At 40.3% G+C, this 15,380-nt stretch overlaps 1 protein-coding gene and 1 non-coding gene across 3 annotated transcripts in view; one reads left to right on the top strand and one right to left on the bottom strand.

The window, feature by feature from the left end:
• Positions 1 to 6,547: 6,547 nt before the first annotated feature.
• Positions 6,548 to 6,619, bottom strand: TRNAA-UGC (transfer RNA alanine (anticodon UGC)). The gene has a single exon. It is a non-coding gene; the product is annotated as a tRNA-Ala (tRNA).
• Positions 6,620 to 9,589: 2,970 nt separating this feature from the next.
• PDGFD (platelet derived growth factor D) overlaps positions 9,590 to 15,380 on the top strand; it is a 263,650-nt gene continuing 257,859 nt past the window's right edge. For both annotated transcript variants that reach the window (XM_065945262.1, XM_065945261.1), the window contains exon 1: positions 9,590 to 10,000. In XM_065945262.1, coding sequence (XP_065801334.1) covers positions 9,877 to 10,000 — 124 coding nt within the window. In that variant the 5' untranslated portion in view covers positions 9,590 to 9,876. The remainder of the gene's footprint in view (positions 10,001 to 15,380) is intronic.

Below are 15,380 nucleotides of genomic sequence, written 5' to 3'. Positions count from 1 at the left end.
CAAATTTTAAATATCATCTTATTAATAAATTCAATATTGGATCCACTGAAAAGAAGAAAAGAAGAATAAATGTATAATACGGAGTCCCAAGAGACATAAATATAAAACATATATATATTTTTCTTGATTGAATTAAGCTCTCAGTCAACCAAGGGAACATTTAAAGACCTGAATGCCAATTTCTTGCTCAAGAAATAGCAAGGTAAGAGGAAAACTTAAAGAATAACAATGCACTGGCTATAAGCCAATCTCATAAAGATAAAAGTGCAGAATTCTGAAGGAGACTGGCAGACATCCCAGATCAATTAAGGAAGAAATCCTGCTGTAGAGACAATACATTTAACTTTGAAAACTTAAATTTAGATAATGTAGCCCAAGAATGGATAAATGGGCATGAAAATATAACTAAACTGAAAAAGAATTATAGCTTTGTGGGGACTTTTTAATACGATAAATGTATAACTCAGTGACTCATTCTATTAAACTGTACCTCTGGTTAACTCACTGAAGTAAAGGTAAACTAATATTTGGCAGAACAGAACACCAATCTTACCTGACTGACTGAATGGTTTTCAAAACATCAAGTTGACAGTCTCACCAACCACTAATTTTAAAATATCAAACCTGGAACCTAGTGCTCAAAATGTATCAGCCTTACATCAAATGCATTTGACATTGTTATTTAGAAATCCAGAACAATATGTAGTTTGTATATATATGTATGTATGTATACAAAGTAAATTACAAAGTGTAGCTTAAAATGAGCACATCTGAGGATTGAATTACCATGTATTGCTACCATGATTTTCTTCAGGTTAGAATGCAGAAAATAGAAATAGGCCCACAGTTGAGTCTATCAAGTAGAAAGAAGTATCACTACCAGTTTTCATGTGTTTGATGGTATACAGTTAGCATGTGTCACTGAAGTCAGAGTTGTAAAGATGAATACTTAACGAGAAGGATCTCAATGTCATGGCCTGTTGTGGAAAGACGGTGTTCAGGACACGGGATCCCTCATCAGTAATTGAAAAGAGTAGATTAATGCTGCTTTGAAGCAAATTAAATAAACCCACAAGTTTCAGTCCTCCAAACAGCCCTTTATTCCCGAGTGATTTAATTCCTCTTTAATCCTTATTTAAAGGAAATACACTTAAATTCTCATAATAATGGGAATAAAAATATAAATGTGATACACGTGACAAATAAGTTGGTTAAAAATATGAGTTTAACAGATAACTTTATTGTTAAAAGAATCATTTGATCAGTTTAAAATGGTGTTCTATTTTTTGACGAGTCAATAAAATTTAATAATATATTTTGCACATACTTGATATAAAATATTATACAACCATTACTGTATTCAAGATCTTTAAAATCAGCAGAACTATTTAAAAATGCACCAAAATTTGTCAACTTATAAATATTTAATTTTATTCTTAGGCACCTAAAATGTTCAAACATTTTTTTTTATTTTGAATACAGAGTTTAATCCATTACTTTGAGGCAAATCATAGGTCAAAATCGTTTTGTTATATATCTTAAAGTGCCAGGGATAATATCTCTTTTCTAAATTTGTCATAATTTTAGTCAACTGTATTTCTTCTATTATTTCCTTCTACCATTAAAACTATTTCTGTCTGTTATCAAACCTGCCTTTGCATGGAATGTTCCCTTGGTATCTATAATTTTCTTGACGAGATTTCTAGTCTTTCCCATTCTGTTGCTTTCCTCTATTTCTTTGCAGTGATTGCTGAGGAAGGCTTTCTTATCTCTCCTTGCTATTCTTTGGAACTCTGCATTCAAAGGGGAATATCTTTCCTTTTCTCCTTTGCTTTTCACTTCTCTTCTTTTCACAGCTATTTGTAAGGCCTCCTCAGACAACCTTTTTGCATTTCTTTTCCATGGGGATGGTCTTGATCCCTGTCTCCCATACAATGTCACGAACCTCTGTCTATAGTTCACCAGGCACTCTGTCTATCAGATCTAGCCCCTTAGATCTATTTCTCACATCCACTGTATAATCATAAGGGGTTTGATTTAGGTCATACCTGAATGATCTAGTGGTTTTCCCTACTTTCTTCAATTTAAGTCTGAATTTGACAATACGGAGTTCATTATCTGAGCCACAGTCAGCTCCCAGTCTTGTTTTTGCTGACTGTATAGAGTTTCTCCACCTTTGTCTGCAAGAATATAATCAATCTGATTTTGGTGTTGACCATCTGGTGATGTCCATGTGTGTAGTCTTCCCTTGTGTTGTTGGAAGAGGGTGTTTGCTATGACCAGTGCATTCTCTTGGCAAAACTCTATTAGCCTTTGCCCTGCTTCATTCTGTACTCCAAGGTCAAATTTGCCTGTTACTCCAGGTGTTTCTTGACTTTCTACTTTTGCATTCCAGTCCCCTATAATGAAAAGGACATCTTTTTGGGGTGTTAGTTCTAAAAGGTCTTGTAGGTCTTCATAGAACCATTCAACTTCAGCCTCTTCAGCATTATTGGTTGGGGCATAGGCTTGGATTACCGTGATATTGAATGGTTTGCCTTGGAAACGAACAGAGATCATTCTGTCATTTTTGAGATTGCATCCAAGTACTGCATTTTGGACTCTTTTGTTGACCATGATGGTTACTCCATTCCTTCTAAGGGATTCCTGCCCACAGTAGTAGATATAATGGTCATCTGAGTTAAATTCACCCATTCCAGTCCATTTTAATTCGCTGATTCCTAGAATGTCAACATTCACTCTTGCCACCTCCTGTTTGACCACTTCCAGTTTGCCTTGAGTCATGGACCTAACAACCAGGATCCTATGCAATATTGCTCTGTACAGCATCAGACCTTGTTTCCATAAACAGTCACATCCAAAACTGGGTATTGTTTTTGCTTTGACTCCATCACTTTATTCTTTCTGGAGTTATTTCTCCACTGATCTCCAGTAGCATATTGGGTACCTATTGACCCAGGGAGTTTCTCTTTCAGTATCCTATCATTTTGCCTTTTCATACTGTTCATGGGGTTCTCAACGCAAGAATAATGAAGTGGTTTGCCATTCCCTTCAGAAGCAGAAGATATTAAGAAGAGGTGGCAAGAATACACAGAAGAACTGTACAGAAAAGATCTTCACAGCCCAGATAATCACAATGGTGTGATCACTCACCCTAGAGCCAGCCATCCTGGAATATGAAGTCAAGTGGGCCTTAGAAAGAATCACTATGAACAAAATCACTATGGAGGTGATGGAATTACAGTTGAGCTATTTCAAATCCTGAAAGATCATGCTGTGAAAGTGCTACACTCAATATGCCAGCAAATTTGGAAAACTCAGCAGTGGCCACAGGACTGGAAAAGGTCAGTTTTCATTCCAATCCCAAAGAAAGGCAATGCCCAAGAATGCTCAAACTACTGCACAATTGCACTCATCTCACACGCTAGTAAAGTAATGCTCAAAATTCTCCAACCCAGGCTTCAGCAATACGTGGACTGTGAACTTCCAGATGTTCAACCTGGTTTTAGAAAAGGCAGAGGAACCAGAGATCAAATTGCCAACATCCACTGGATCATCGAAAAAGCAAGAGAGTTTCAGAAAAACATCTAATTCTTCTTTATTGACTATGCCAAAGCCTTTTACTATGTGGATCACAACAAACTGTGGAAAATTCTGAAAGAGATGGGAATACCAGAGCATCTGACCTGCCTCTTGAGAAACCTGTATGCAGGTCAGGAAGCAAGAGTTAGAACTGGGCATGGAACAACAGACTGGTGCCAAACAGGAAAAGGAGTATGTCAAGGCTGTATATTGTCACCCTGCTTATTTAACTTATATGCAGAGTACATCATGAGAAACGCTGGGCTGGAAGAAGCACAAGCTGGAATCAAGATTCCTGGGAGAAATATCAATAAACTCAGATAGGCAAATGACACCACCCTTATGGCAGAGAGTGAAGAGGAACTAATAAGCCTCTTGATGAAAGTGAAAGAGGAGAGTCAAAATGTTGGATTAAAGCTCAACATTCAGAAAACTAATATCATGGCATCTGGTCCCATCCCTTCATGGCAAATAGATGGGGAAACAGTGGAAATAGTGGCTGATTTTATATTTTGGGGCTCCAAAATCACTGCAGATGGTGATTGCAGCCATGAAATTAAAAGATGCTTACTCCTTGGAAGGAAAGTTATGACCAACCTAGATAGCATATTAAAAAGCAGAGACATTACTTTGCCAACGAAGGTCCATCTGGTCAAGGCTATGGTTTTTCCAGTAGTCACGTATGGATTTGAGAGTTGGGCTGTGAAGAAAGCTGAGCACCGAAAAATTGGTGCTTTTGAACTATGGTGCTGGAGAAGACTCTTGAGAATTCCTTGAACTGCAAGCAGATCCAACCAGTCCATCCTAAAGGAGGACTCCTGGGTGTTCATTGGAAGGACTGATGCCGAAGCTGAAACTCCAGTACTTTGGCCACCTCATGTGAAGAGCTGACTCATTGGAAAAGACCCTGATGCTGTGAGGGACTGGGGGCAGAAGGAGAAGGGGACGACAGAGGATGAGATGGCTGGATGGCATCACCGACTTGATGGGCACGAGTTTGAGTAAACTCCGGGAGTTGGTGATGGACGGGGAGGCCTGGAGTTCTGCGGTTCATGGGATTGCAAAGAGTCAGACACGACTGAGCAACTGAACTGAACCATTAAAACATTTTATCCTTACCTATGCTTTTATAGAGCTGGACCATTGATCTCCTTAAATGAAAGTAAAAGTTTGAAAATAAATGTAAGCATTCATGCTAGATAATAAACCAATCTTTGAGTTATCTTTTTATTATAGTTATTGAAATATCAAAACATGAGCTTATTAAAATTAATGGAAAACATCTATCCTTTTATATAACAAAATTTTCTACAACTAATAAAATTCATTTGAGCTTGACAAAGCTACATATATATACCATGGGTGAAAATTTATAAGAGAAGGCAAATTTTTAAAAATAAAACATTCAGATTTCTGAAAGATATTTTTAATAACCTAGTATAATACTCTCATTTCATAGGAAAGGATATAATCCCCATAAAATTCAATATTGACCAAGTTTAATAGTCTAGGAGCAGAGAAGAAATTAGGATGTTATGTCGAACTATTTCACTTTTTCTGAGATGTAGTGAATAGAAGATAAATAACAAAAGGATGTGCTCTTTGAATAAATTAGGCTTTATCTAAAGTCGGTAGATGTTTCGTTTTTAAAGGCACCACTGGTGTGATTCACTTGAAATGAAAGGCTTCTGAAAGGTCATACCGCTTTTCCTAACTTTTCCACCATGGTTTTTTATGAGTGAGTGAAAGAAGCCAAGCGCATTTGAAAATGTAATAGGAGACACCATTCTTGTGTCTGTTAATCAAAGGAAGAGTAGATGTTAAAAATAGTGTCATATTCTAACCTACCCTTTTATGAAATCATCTCCCAGAATATTTGAGATAAATGTCACTTTATAGTAAAAGGTAAATACATTTACCTATCACTAGTTGGGCTTTCCTGGTGACTCAGCAGTAAAGAATCTGCCTGCCAATGCAGAAGACACAGGCTCAATCCCTGAGTTGTGAAGATGCCCTGGAGAAGGACAAGGCAACCCACTCCAGTGTTCTTGTCTGGGAAATTCCATGGACAGAGGACCCTGGTGGGCCACAGTCATGGGATCACAACGAATCAGACATGACTTAGTAACTAAAACAATAACATTATTAGTTGCCTTCATTTGGAAAATATTTTTTTCTAGATAACATAGGTTTCTTTTATACTTATATGCCATCAAAAGTCAAATAAACATAAAATAGATGATTTATATTATTATAAACACTATAGGAGTAAATTTTATAAATCTGTTTACATTGAGGAGCCTCATTCTTCTAATTGACACAAAGACATTTGAAATGTGGTGACATTCAATATTTTGATAAGTTAGTTTAGGACACATGTAAAAAATAAGTTGGTACAACTTTATCTTGATAACAGACCTTTCCCATTCTCTCAATATATTTTTATTACATTCTATTCTGTGTATAGTGATATCAACCTTAATTGAAATAATCAACATAATTTATAAGGATTTTTTTTTAAACATTCATTTGTTTTTGGCTGCCTTGGGTCTTAGTTGTGACTGGCAGGATCTTTTTGATACTGCTGCAGCTTGCAGGCTTCTCTCTAGCTGTGGTGCACACCCATGTGAGTTCCGGAACACAAGGGCTCAGCAGCTGTGGTTTCTGGGTGTAGATGCCCAGGGCCACTCATGATCTTAGTTCCCTGATCAGGGATTGAACCTTCATCCCCTGCATCGGCAAACAGATTCTCAACCAAGGAAGAATTAATTGTTAGGTAATGCTGAAAACCAGATTCAAAATAATTGGTTAGTCTCTGGTGCCTAATTTTTGGTTTTGTAGTTGATTGGGGTTCTTTATCGACATTAGAAATGAAGACTATATTGATCATGTGTGACCCCCTTTACTATTCTCAGGTAATTATCTGACATTATGAATTAATAATGCCTTGAGACAGCACTTGTTCTGGAGATGCCGGGGATTGAACCCAGGGCCTCATACATGCAAAGCATGTGGTCTACCACTGAGCTACATCCCCAGCTGAAACCCCAATGCTTCGGCCACCTCATGGGAAGAGCTGACTCATTGGAAAAGACCCTGATGCTGGGAGGGGTTGGGGGCAGGAGGAGAAGGGGGCGGCAGAGGATGAGATGGCCGGATGGCATCACTGACTCGATGGACATGAGTTTGAGTAAACTCCGGGAATTGGTGATGGACAGGGAGGCCTGGCGTGCTGCGGTTCATGGGGTCGCAAAGAGTCGGACACGACTGAGCGACTGAACTGAACTGAACTGAGACAGCACAGATTTAGTATCTTGGACAAAACTGCTTTGAATATTTTAAATTCAATGTTTCATATAAGATATTTAGATAAGTAAACCTCTTTACTATTTTTATACTTAGTCATAAAAACATAAACCACTTGTACATTTTCTCATGTTTCCTATATTCTCATGTCAGGAGCTACGGGTGAAATTTAATCAGCATTTCCAACCACATTTTAAAAGTAGCATCATATATTTTAATTACCCCCAGCCCATCAGTCTCCAATCCTCTTCTCTTATTAATACATATATGTGCCTGTTTATGATCTGTCATCCATTTGAATGTATGCTCAAAGAAAGCAAACATTTTCTCTCTCATGTTCACTATTTTATCCCAAGAGTTTTTAGACTAGAGCATGGAAAAAGGGAATAACTAATGCTTAAATAAAACTTGGTGGGTGAATAAATGACTGAATGCCAGTTTAGGTTTTAAGTCCCTTCTTGGTCCCTCTTCCAGGGATTGTTTATATTTTGAGACCTCTTTTCCCAGTGACTTATTGAATACAAACTTTTTGATCATATGCCACAGAAATACCTTTTATATCTCTATATGTTTGTGTACCTATAAAGCAACACAGTCATGAAACAATGCAACATTACTGTCTCTAATGAACCCTGATAATTAAATTTCTAAACTATGCCACTCTATTTATTAAAAAAACAATGCTGTAGCAGAGGATTTTCAGAGCAGTGAAAATACTTTGTACGATACCATAATGATGAATGTGGTATGGATATTGGCAAATACACAATATTTAGTGGCAAATATTCCATGATGTATTTGACCAAACCCACAGAATGTGCAACACCAAATGTGAACCATGATGTAACCTTTATGTGTATCATATGTAACCAAGAGTGTACCAAGTTCATCAACTGTAGCAACTGTACCTTTCTGGTGGGTAGATATGCTAGTCTGGGAGGCTATGCTTCTGTGGTGGCACAGGGGAAATCTCTGTATCATCCTCTCAATTTTGCTGTGAACCTAAAATTGCTCTTAAAAACAAAAATGTCAATTAAAAAAAAATAATGCTGGTCTTGAATTTTATTTCACAATGCACTAACCCACAGTTTGTAACACTGTTCAGACAAAAATGCCAAGAGATGAACCCACATTAATTTCTGAGTATGTAGAAAGAACACATATATTCTACTCAGACTTGGATGGTGTAATCTCGAGTTTAATTTTCCTGAACTTCCTAGGCTTCTTAGTGCTTCTGGCTCTCTCTATCATGAATATCATATATAGAGATACCCCACACCCCCGACTTTCAGAAGCTGAAAGGCCTGAAAGAGAATGGAAAATGTCTCTTCTAGATCTCATCCTTGAGCAGCTAAGAAATTAAATAAATTTGGATTTGGATTCAGTTACAACAAAGCAAAATACTAAAGTTCTTTCATATAACTATCACCAAAACCATGCAAACTTAAGAATGACTACTCTCCTTTTGTATTTTTTTTTTTTTTAAGTAAAGAAACTGAGGCTCAGGAGCTCAAATGACTTAAGGTGGCAAACCTAGTGACCAGCCAAGTCTTGATTGCTGTTCCTTTTCCAAATATAGTCCCCTACCCCTGGGGGCTATAGACATGATTTAGAAGTTCCGGGAATTCAGGGGCATTTCCTCTGCACCTCTGCGCTTCCACATAGTCAGAGTAGGGAGGCCTCAAGGCCTGGATGACCCTGCCTCTCTTTGTGGACCATGACGACAATGCCCCCTCAACTTCTTCACTTTGCCAGTCTCAACTGACCCAACCCCACCCAATTTCTAGATCTTTCTACAGTGCAGGAGGCAGGCGGTGAGACACATGCAAACACCCCTGACAATTTACTGTTACACTTCATCACATGCAACCCTAACACCTAGCACACGATGTGTTTCATTCTGAGAAATTAACCTTGACTTGGCCTGGTGGCTCAGACGGTAAAGCGTCTGCCTGAAATGCGGGAGACCTGGGTTCAATCCCTGGGTCAGGAAGAACCCCTGGAGAAGGAAATGGCAACCCACTCCAGTATTCTTGCCTGAAATATTCCATGGATGGAGGAGCCTGGTGGGCTACAGTCCATGGGGTTGCAAAGAGTCGGACACGACTGAGCAACTTCGCCTTGGTGAAGGCCACAGGTACTGGAGTTCAAGGGCTTCCCTGTGGCTCAGAATCCACCTGCAATGCTGGAGACCTGGGTTCGATCCCTGGGTTGGGCATGGAGTGTATGGTCCATGGGGTCGTAAAAAGTCGTAAAGAGTCGGATGCGACTGAGTGACTTTCACCTCACTGCGGTTCAAAGCAAAGACGAAAATCAAGCTCCTTGCTATTGAGTTGTTCCTTTTTTTTTTTTTTTCCACTTAGCAAAATATTGACTGAGCAGAATCTGATCTTGGTTATTGTAAAGGTCAACTTTCAAACGGCACCCCTTCTCCTCAAATTCTCCCCTCTCCAGACCCCATCACTAGGCAGGAGCCACGTCTTGGGGTGATTCCGCCGTCTCGCATTTCCTCCCAGCCCCCCCGCTCCCTGGGTCCCCTCGCCTGTCCGGTCTGAAGTCTAGGGCTGAGCCCCGCGCGGTGGGGGAGTCGCGTCCCGGGTCGTCCGGCCAGGCCCGGCGGCGGCGCTGGGCTCGGCCCGGGAGCCTGGCGCGCCGCGGCGGGGAGCCCGAGTGCGCGCAGCCCGGGGCGCCGCCGCCGGGCGGGGGCCGCTGCTGCTCCGCTCGGCGCCCGGGCGCCTGTGCTGCAGCTGTCGGCCACCGGAGGGGGCGAACAAACGTCAACCTGTTGTTTGTCCCGTCACCATTGATCAGCTCTCCGCGCCACGAGGAAGTGCGGCCGCCCCCCGCGCGGAGAGCGCGGCATGCAGGAAGTTTGCGGAGAGCTCGGCGACTAGCGCGGAGGCCAGGGCCAGCGAGCGCGGGCGCGCGTCCCGGGAGCCTGTCCCGGCTTTTTCTTGGAGCGACGCTGTCCCCGGGTCTCCGATCCCAATGCACCGGCTCATCCTCGTCTACACGCTAGTCTGCGCAAACTTTTGCAGCTACCGGGACACTTCTGCCAGCCCGCAGAGCGCATCTATCAAAGCTTTGCGTAACGCCAACCTCAGGCGAGATGGTAAGAGACTCGGATGTTATTTTATTTTATTTTTTTGAATTAAATAATTACTTTTTTGGTTGTCATCACTGTGGTCCCCCCCACCCCCCGCCCCTTCGGTTTCTTTCCTACGAACCTTAGTGGCGTGTGTGTGGGAGGGGGTGCAGACGAGGAAGAGAGGTGTGGTGCTTGACTCCATCCCTGAGAGCCCCTTCCTGGGAATGGGATGTGGGTGTAGAAGGCGGTGTGCGGGAGAGGACTGGAGAGCCCCGGTGACTCATCTCCCGGACCCCAGAGAAGTCATTTCGGTTCCATCCGTCCACTGATAGCAGGACCTCGGAGCTGGAAAAAGTCGCAGGCTGCGCCTCCCCATGCTCAGGTTCTTAATCTTTTGGACTTGAAACAGATGGGGCATTTGTGATAGGTGGACGGACTCAAGAGTGGCCTTCTCTGGGTGATTTATTTTTATTTTTTAAGTGGGAGGAGAGGGAGTGATTCGTTTCAGAGGAAATGGTAACTGGAGCATAGGGACCGTTTATTTATGTATTATTTATCGTGAGAGGCCAGGTGCGCAGTCTGTTGCCCTGTTCATCCCCAGAGTGACTTTCCCAATGGAGTTCAGCATGGCTCAGAAACTCAGAATTTGGGAGAAAATGCTTTTTGGAGTTTCATCTGTATTCCAGGGCGACCTGACTCCTGCTGGTAGTTTTCTGTCACAGAGTTCTTTCCAACTGTTTGCAAGAAGCAAATCTCCTTCAGCAGGCAAGTCTTAAGCAAAGTCCCAAAAAGGCTTGCTTGTTTTCCTTTTAGGGAAGACACCTAGGCCACTGGAGGCCAGTGATTTTAATTGAGTTTGTTTGCTATCTGGGCCTCCACCAAGATCTGAAGTTAATCTATTCCTCAGTTCTTAACTACAGCTTATGTTGCCAATAATTTGCAGCTGCTTCCACCACCTACCTGAACTAACCCAGAGGGGTTTTTTTGTTTTCTTTTGTTATGCCTTCATCAGATATATCTTTCCTTCTGCTTAAAGTTCTGACACATCCCCTGAGGAGCTCACCAAGCTATTCTTAAAGGTTTCACTCTTTGAGCTGGCAGCATTTGACTGCTGGTAAATTCATATTAGCCTTCTTATTATCAGTTTCTCTCTTGGCATGTCCTTAGTTTGGATATCACTAAAAAGCTTCTGAGCTTTGAAACAAGCAAACAAAAACTTTGTTATATTTTCTGATGGCAAGGAGACTGTGGATTTCAGTGTGTTGAAGTCATCTGAAGTGGAGGGGATATAGGGAAACCATAGAGTCACCTTTAGACAGAAGGTCATCCAATATTTTAGTTACCTTATAATAGTATTTTATGTAAAATATGCTAGCAGTGCATTTTTGATAGCCTTCATCTTAACACATTTTTTAAATAAAAATTTTAAAAGGTTTAGGCTCAAGACTAAATGTTTATAGTTTTGTTTCACTCATTAATGTTTCCACCAGGGACACTCTTCTACTCATTGAGTTTTTAGATTTGTTAATGTTTGCACTTCATGTGCCCTTTCAGCTGCATAGAGTAAAATGCCATTTATAATTTGCATGACTTCATAGCCATAATTTTGCAATCCTTAACTTCCCAAGTATCAGTTACAAGAAGTCAAGGACAGAAAATGAAAAATATGTAACCGCTGCCCATTAACCCAAGATTCTGACTTTTAAAACCAAGTCTCACAGCTCATATCTCTTTGTTTTTGTTGTTGTTAAAACTCTGTACATCTATCTAGTCTATATGAAAAGTGCTAATGCTTTAAGTTATTAAAATTTGAAAACTTCTCTGGATTTATTCCTTCATATTTGAATTAGAACTGTTGTGTAATTACAACAGACACACACACATTTTGATTAGTTCAGACTGCTCAATACTTTCCTCACTGTCAATCTCATTTATAAAGAAGACTAGGAAAGGGGGAAAGATAGTTGGATTAAAAGTAAAATGTTGTATACAGAGTAAAAATAATGAACACATAATGGGTTCTTACATTGGGGAATTTTCAAAAGGCAGCTTATCATAAGTGCTATAGACACACCTTCTCAGAAAAAAAAATAATAATAATATTGCCCCAAGGGAATGTAATTGGATCTTAGGTGGTGAAAAAAAGTTTTATATATTACAGCGGTTTGTGGTCTTCCAAAGGGCCAGTGCATATAAACAGATATACAGTGTATCTGTAGTATTAACAATTCATAGAGAGTATATGTGGAAACATGTCTAAAAAGACTCATTAACGAGGGGAGGGGCAGTAATGAAGAAAAGATTGACAGACAGACACTTCGTAGTATTTTGGTGAGAGCAATAATGAAGGGGTTTTGATACAGTCTAGACATCATCTGAGAGATTTTAAAGGCAACAGCTGAGCTGACCAGAGAAATTAATAACTTAATAAATTAAATCCTTGTTCTGATCTGAGACATTTTAAACTTGCTCTCTCAAAGTTCCCTAGTGGCTCATTACAGAGGACAATATTCTTCATCCGATTCAAACAGGGTGTGAGTCTGGGGAGGACACACACAGAGGAAACAATAAGGGGAAAGATGAAGATAAGTGTTTCCAAGTATTAATTTAGGGTCCTGAGAATATTTGACCCTCAGATTACAAGTAGGAAATCACAACAAAAGATTGGATGTGGCCCTTGATAGGGGTTTGAAACCACCATCCAGTAATGGAACCGTCTTTATGCTTGGGTGCCATGGTTTTGTCCCTGCTGACCCTGGCAGCTGCCACCTAATGTTGGGACTAAGAAGAGAGCCCAGAGGACAGGCCTCCCCAGTCCTTGGCATGAGGTGTGTCGGATCCTGTCCAGCCTGATACAAAAATCTTGTTTTCTGATCTCCCTGTACCTAGGAGCTCCAGATAACTGGAGTAGTTAACAAATGAATTGGAGATAAAGTGTGAAGTGATAATCTCCATCCACTCACTGGAAGAGGCCTCTCTGCTGAAGTATCCTAGCCTCCCAGAACTCTTTATCACTCTATATCCTTGCTCTAAAAGGGATGTCTGGAGAGCCCTTGCCAGCGCTTGCCAAATGACTAAAGGTAACCCAAGGGGGCCGGTGGTTGAATTTGGTCTCTGTCCCCAGGAGGAAACTAGGTTCTATGGCTGGAAAAAATTAAAATGTAATAGTTGGCAGTGCTTGATTGAATATCTATGCTTCTTTATATCATATTTGCTATTTTTCTCGAAATGACTTACTTTTGATACCCAGTCCTAATCCACCTCTTGACACAGAGGAAATCTGCCTTTAGCAATAGCATCTGCATATTCTTATTTTAGTGTCTGTGCAGTCGGTGCTTTTGTTAGAATAACTGGCCACAACTGGTGTTTCTCAGAGCGTGAACAAAGAAGTGTGAAGGTAGCAATTAGCTGACAGTATTGCTTACTTATTTTTAAATCTAACTAGATAGAGCTTCCTGCTTAGGCAGTTAAGATTACAGATGTAGTCTTCATTTTCTTGACCCTGTTTTGCTTTCAGAAGGTACAGGTGTTGGTGACAAATGATTCTGAATATAGTTCTGCTTGGTTAATACACCAGGACTTGAATTGTGTATTGTCTATTATCATTATCTAGAGAGAGGCCTATAATTTTAGCAATTGCGGTCTTAGATTTTTTTTTGTTTGTTTTTAAGTAGTCAAGCTTATTTCTTAAATAACAGTTTCTTTAAACATCAGTTTCTGTTTTCCTCATTGATGACAGCGCATTGACTTTGATTCAAAGACCAGAGCTTAAGGGAAAGGTGAAAAAACAGAGAAATATAAACAAATTGGGCTTCCCAGGTGGCATGGGGTAAAAACTCCACATGCCCATGCAGGAGAAGCAAGAAATGAAGGTTCAGTCTTTGGGTTGGGAAAATCTCCTGGAGGAGGCCATGGTAACCCACTCTAGTATTCTTGTTTGGGAAATTCCAGGAAGAGAGGAGCCTGGCAGGCTACCATCCATGGAGTAGAAAGAGTGGGAGATTGAGCACAAGCCTGAGAATATAACCAAGTTACTTTTAAAGTGAAAGCTGAGAATTGGATTACTGATAAAGCTGATATTCTTCTGTATTTATATCTTCACTCTATATCTTTATGTAGATATATAGATAAATAGTGAAGTGAAAGATGCCGTAAGGCTGTCAGCTGTACTAATTCATTAAATGACAGTGATTTTGGAATACAGGGTTTTTCCCTTCTAGCAAATGAAAGCAAAATGTTATTGTCTTAGTACAATACGGTCAAACAGTGAAGCAGTGTTCCCAGAGTCACTGACATGGGATTCCTGAGTATACGTGGTCTCAGAGAATCCCGTCATTCTGAGGGTCTGGAGCATGTGGACATTTGTGTCTGTGTCCTTGACAGCTGAGTCACAGTGTCAATCATGTTCCTTCTGGAACTTACTCTTGAGCTTTCTTTGCTGATGTGATATGATTAAAGTAAAAAGGCATTAGCTGAACATTTTAGTAAAATTCTGCTTATATTAAAATAGGAACCTAGTCTGAAGTTTCTAAATTTACAGTTCCCAGAACCTGAGTATCACTGCGGTCTCATCACCCTGGAAGCCCCTGAGTAGCTAAGCACACTAGATGTTAGATTTTATTAGCTGGATCTGAGGTCTCATTAGGGTAATGTAAATCACAAAAGTGACCTGGTTAGTGTTTGACAGCGTTTTAAGTTATTTCCAACTTCTACATTTCAGAATTTATGCAATTTTATAAGGGAAAATTTTAGGTAACTTTTACATGAAGGACCATTTCAACAAAATGCTACAAGGGGTTGATACATAATAGTAAAAGGAAAGAATCCAAGACAAATGCTGCAGCAGAAATATTCTGGCTCCCTGTGCTGTGTTTCAGGACCAAATGCAGGAAATAAGCCCGTGAGACACTCAAGTGCACAAATGCACCGGCGGGAAGAAATACTTTCTTCCAGGAATTTATTTTTCAGAACAAGAACGAAGCGTGCCTTACTTCTTACCAGCATTGATGATGCATACAGTAATATGTCTTTGCTGTTCACCCAGATGTGCTGACATTCATACATTCGCTTTAATTTTGATGGGTTAATACTGTTTTTTTGTGATTGCGCCATGTGCAGACAGGGAGGTCACAGCACATGAACTGTCTTTCGTTATGAAGAGTGATCTTTTACCAAGTTTGGAAGTTTTTACTTGAACACTTTTTGTAAAGTGTAAAGACAGTCAGTTTTGGGTGCAGTGCTTTTCCTATAAATACAAGTCAAACATGATTTGAAACCTTGTATATTAGGACTCTTGATTTTTTAAATCTGGCAGGCCTCCTTTGGATTGAAGGAGCTCAGTGACACAATGCCTAAGTGTGGGCTCTGAGAATGGGTTGAATGTGCCATATTCGTTTTAAGCGAG

Source organism: Muntiacus reevesi, chromosome 9 (genome assembly GCF_963930625.1).
Source record: "Muntiacus reevesi chromosome 9, mMunRee1.1, whole genome shotgun sequence".
NCBI lineage: Eukaryota > Metazoa > Chordata > Mammalia > Artiodactyla > Cervidae > Muntiacus > Muntiacus reevesi.
The sequence above is the reverse complement of the archived record's forward strand: the minus strand, read 5'-3'. Positions and strand labels throughout refer to the sequence as shown.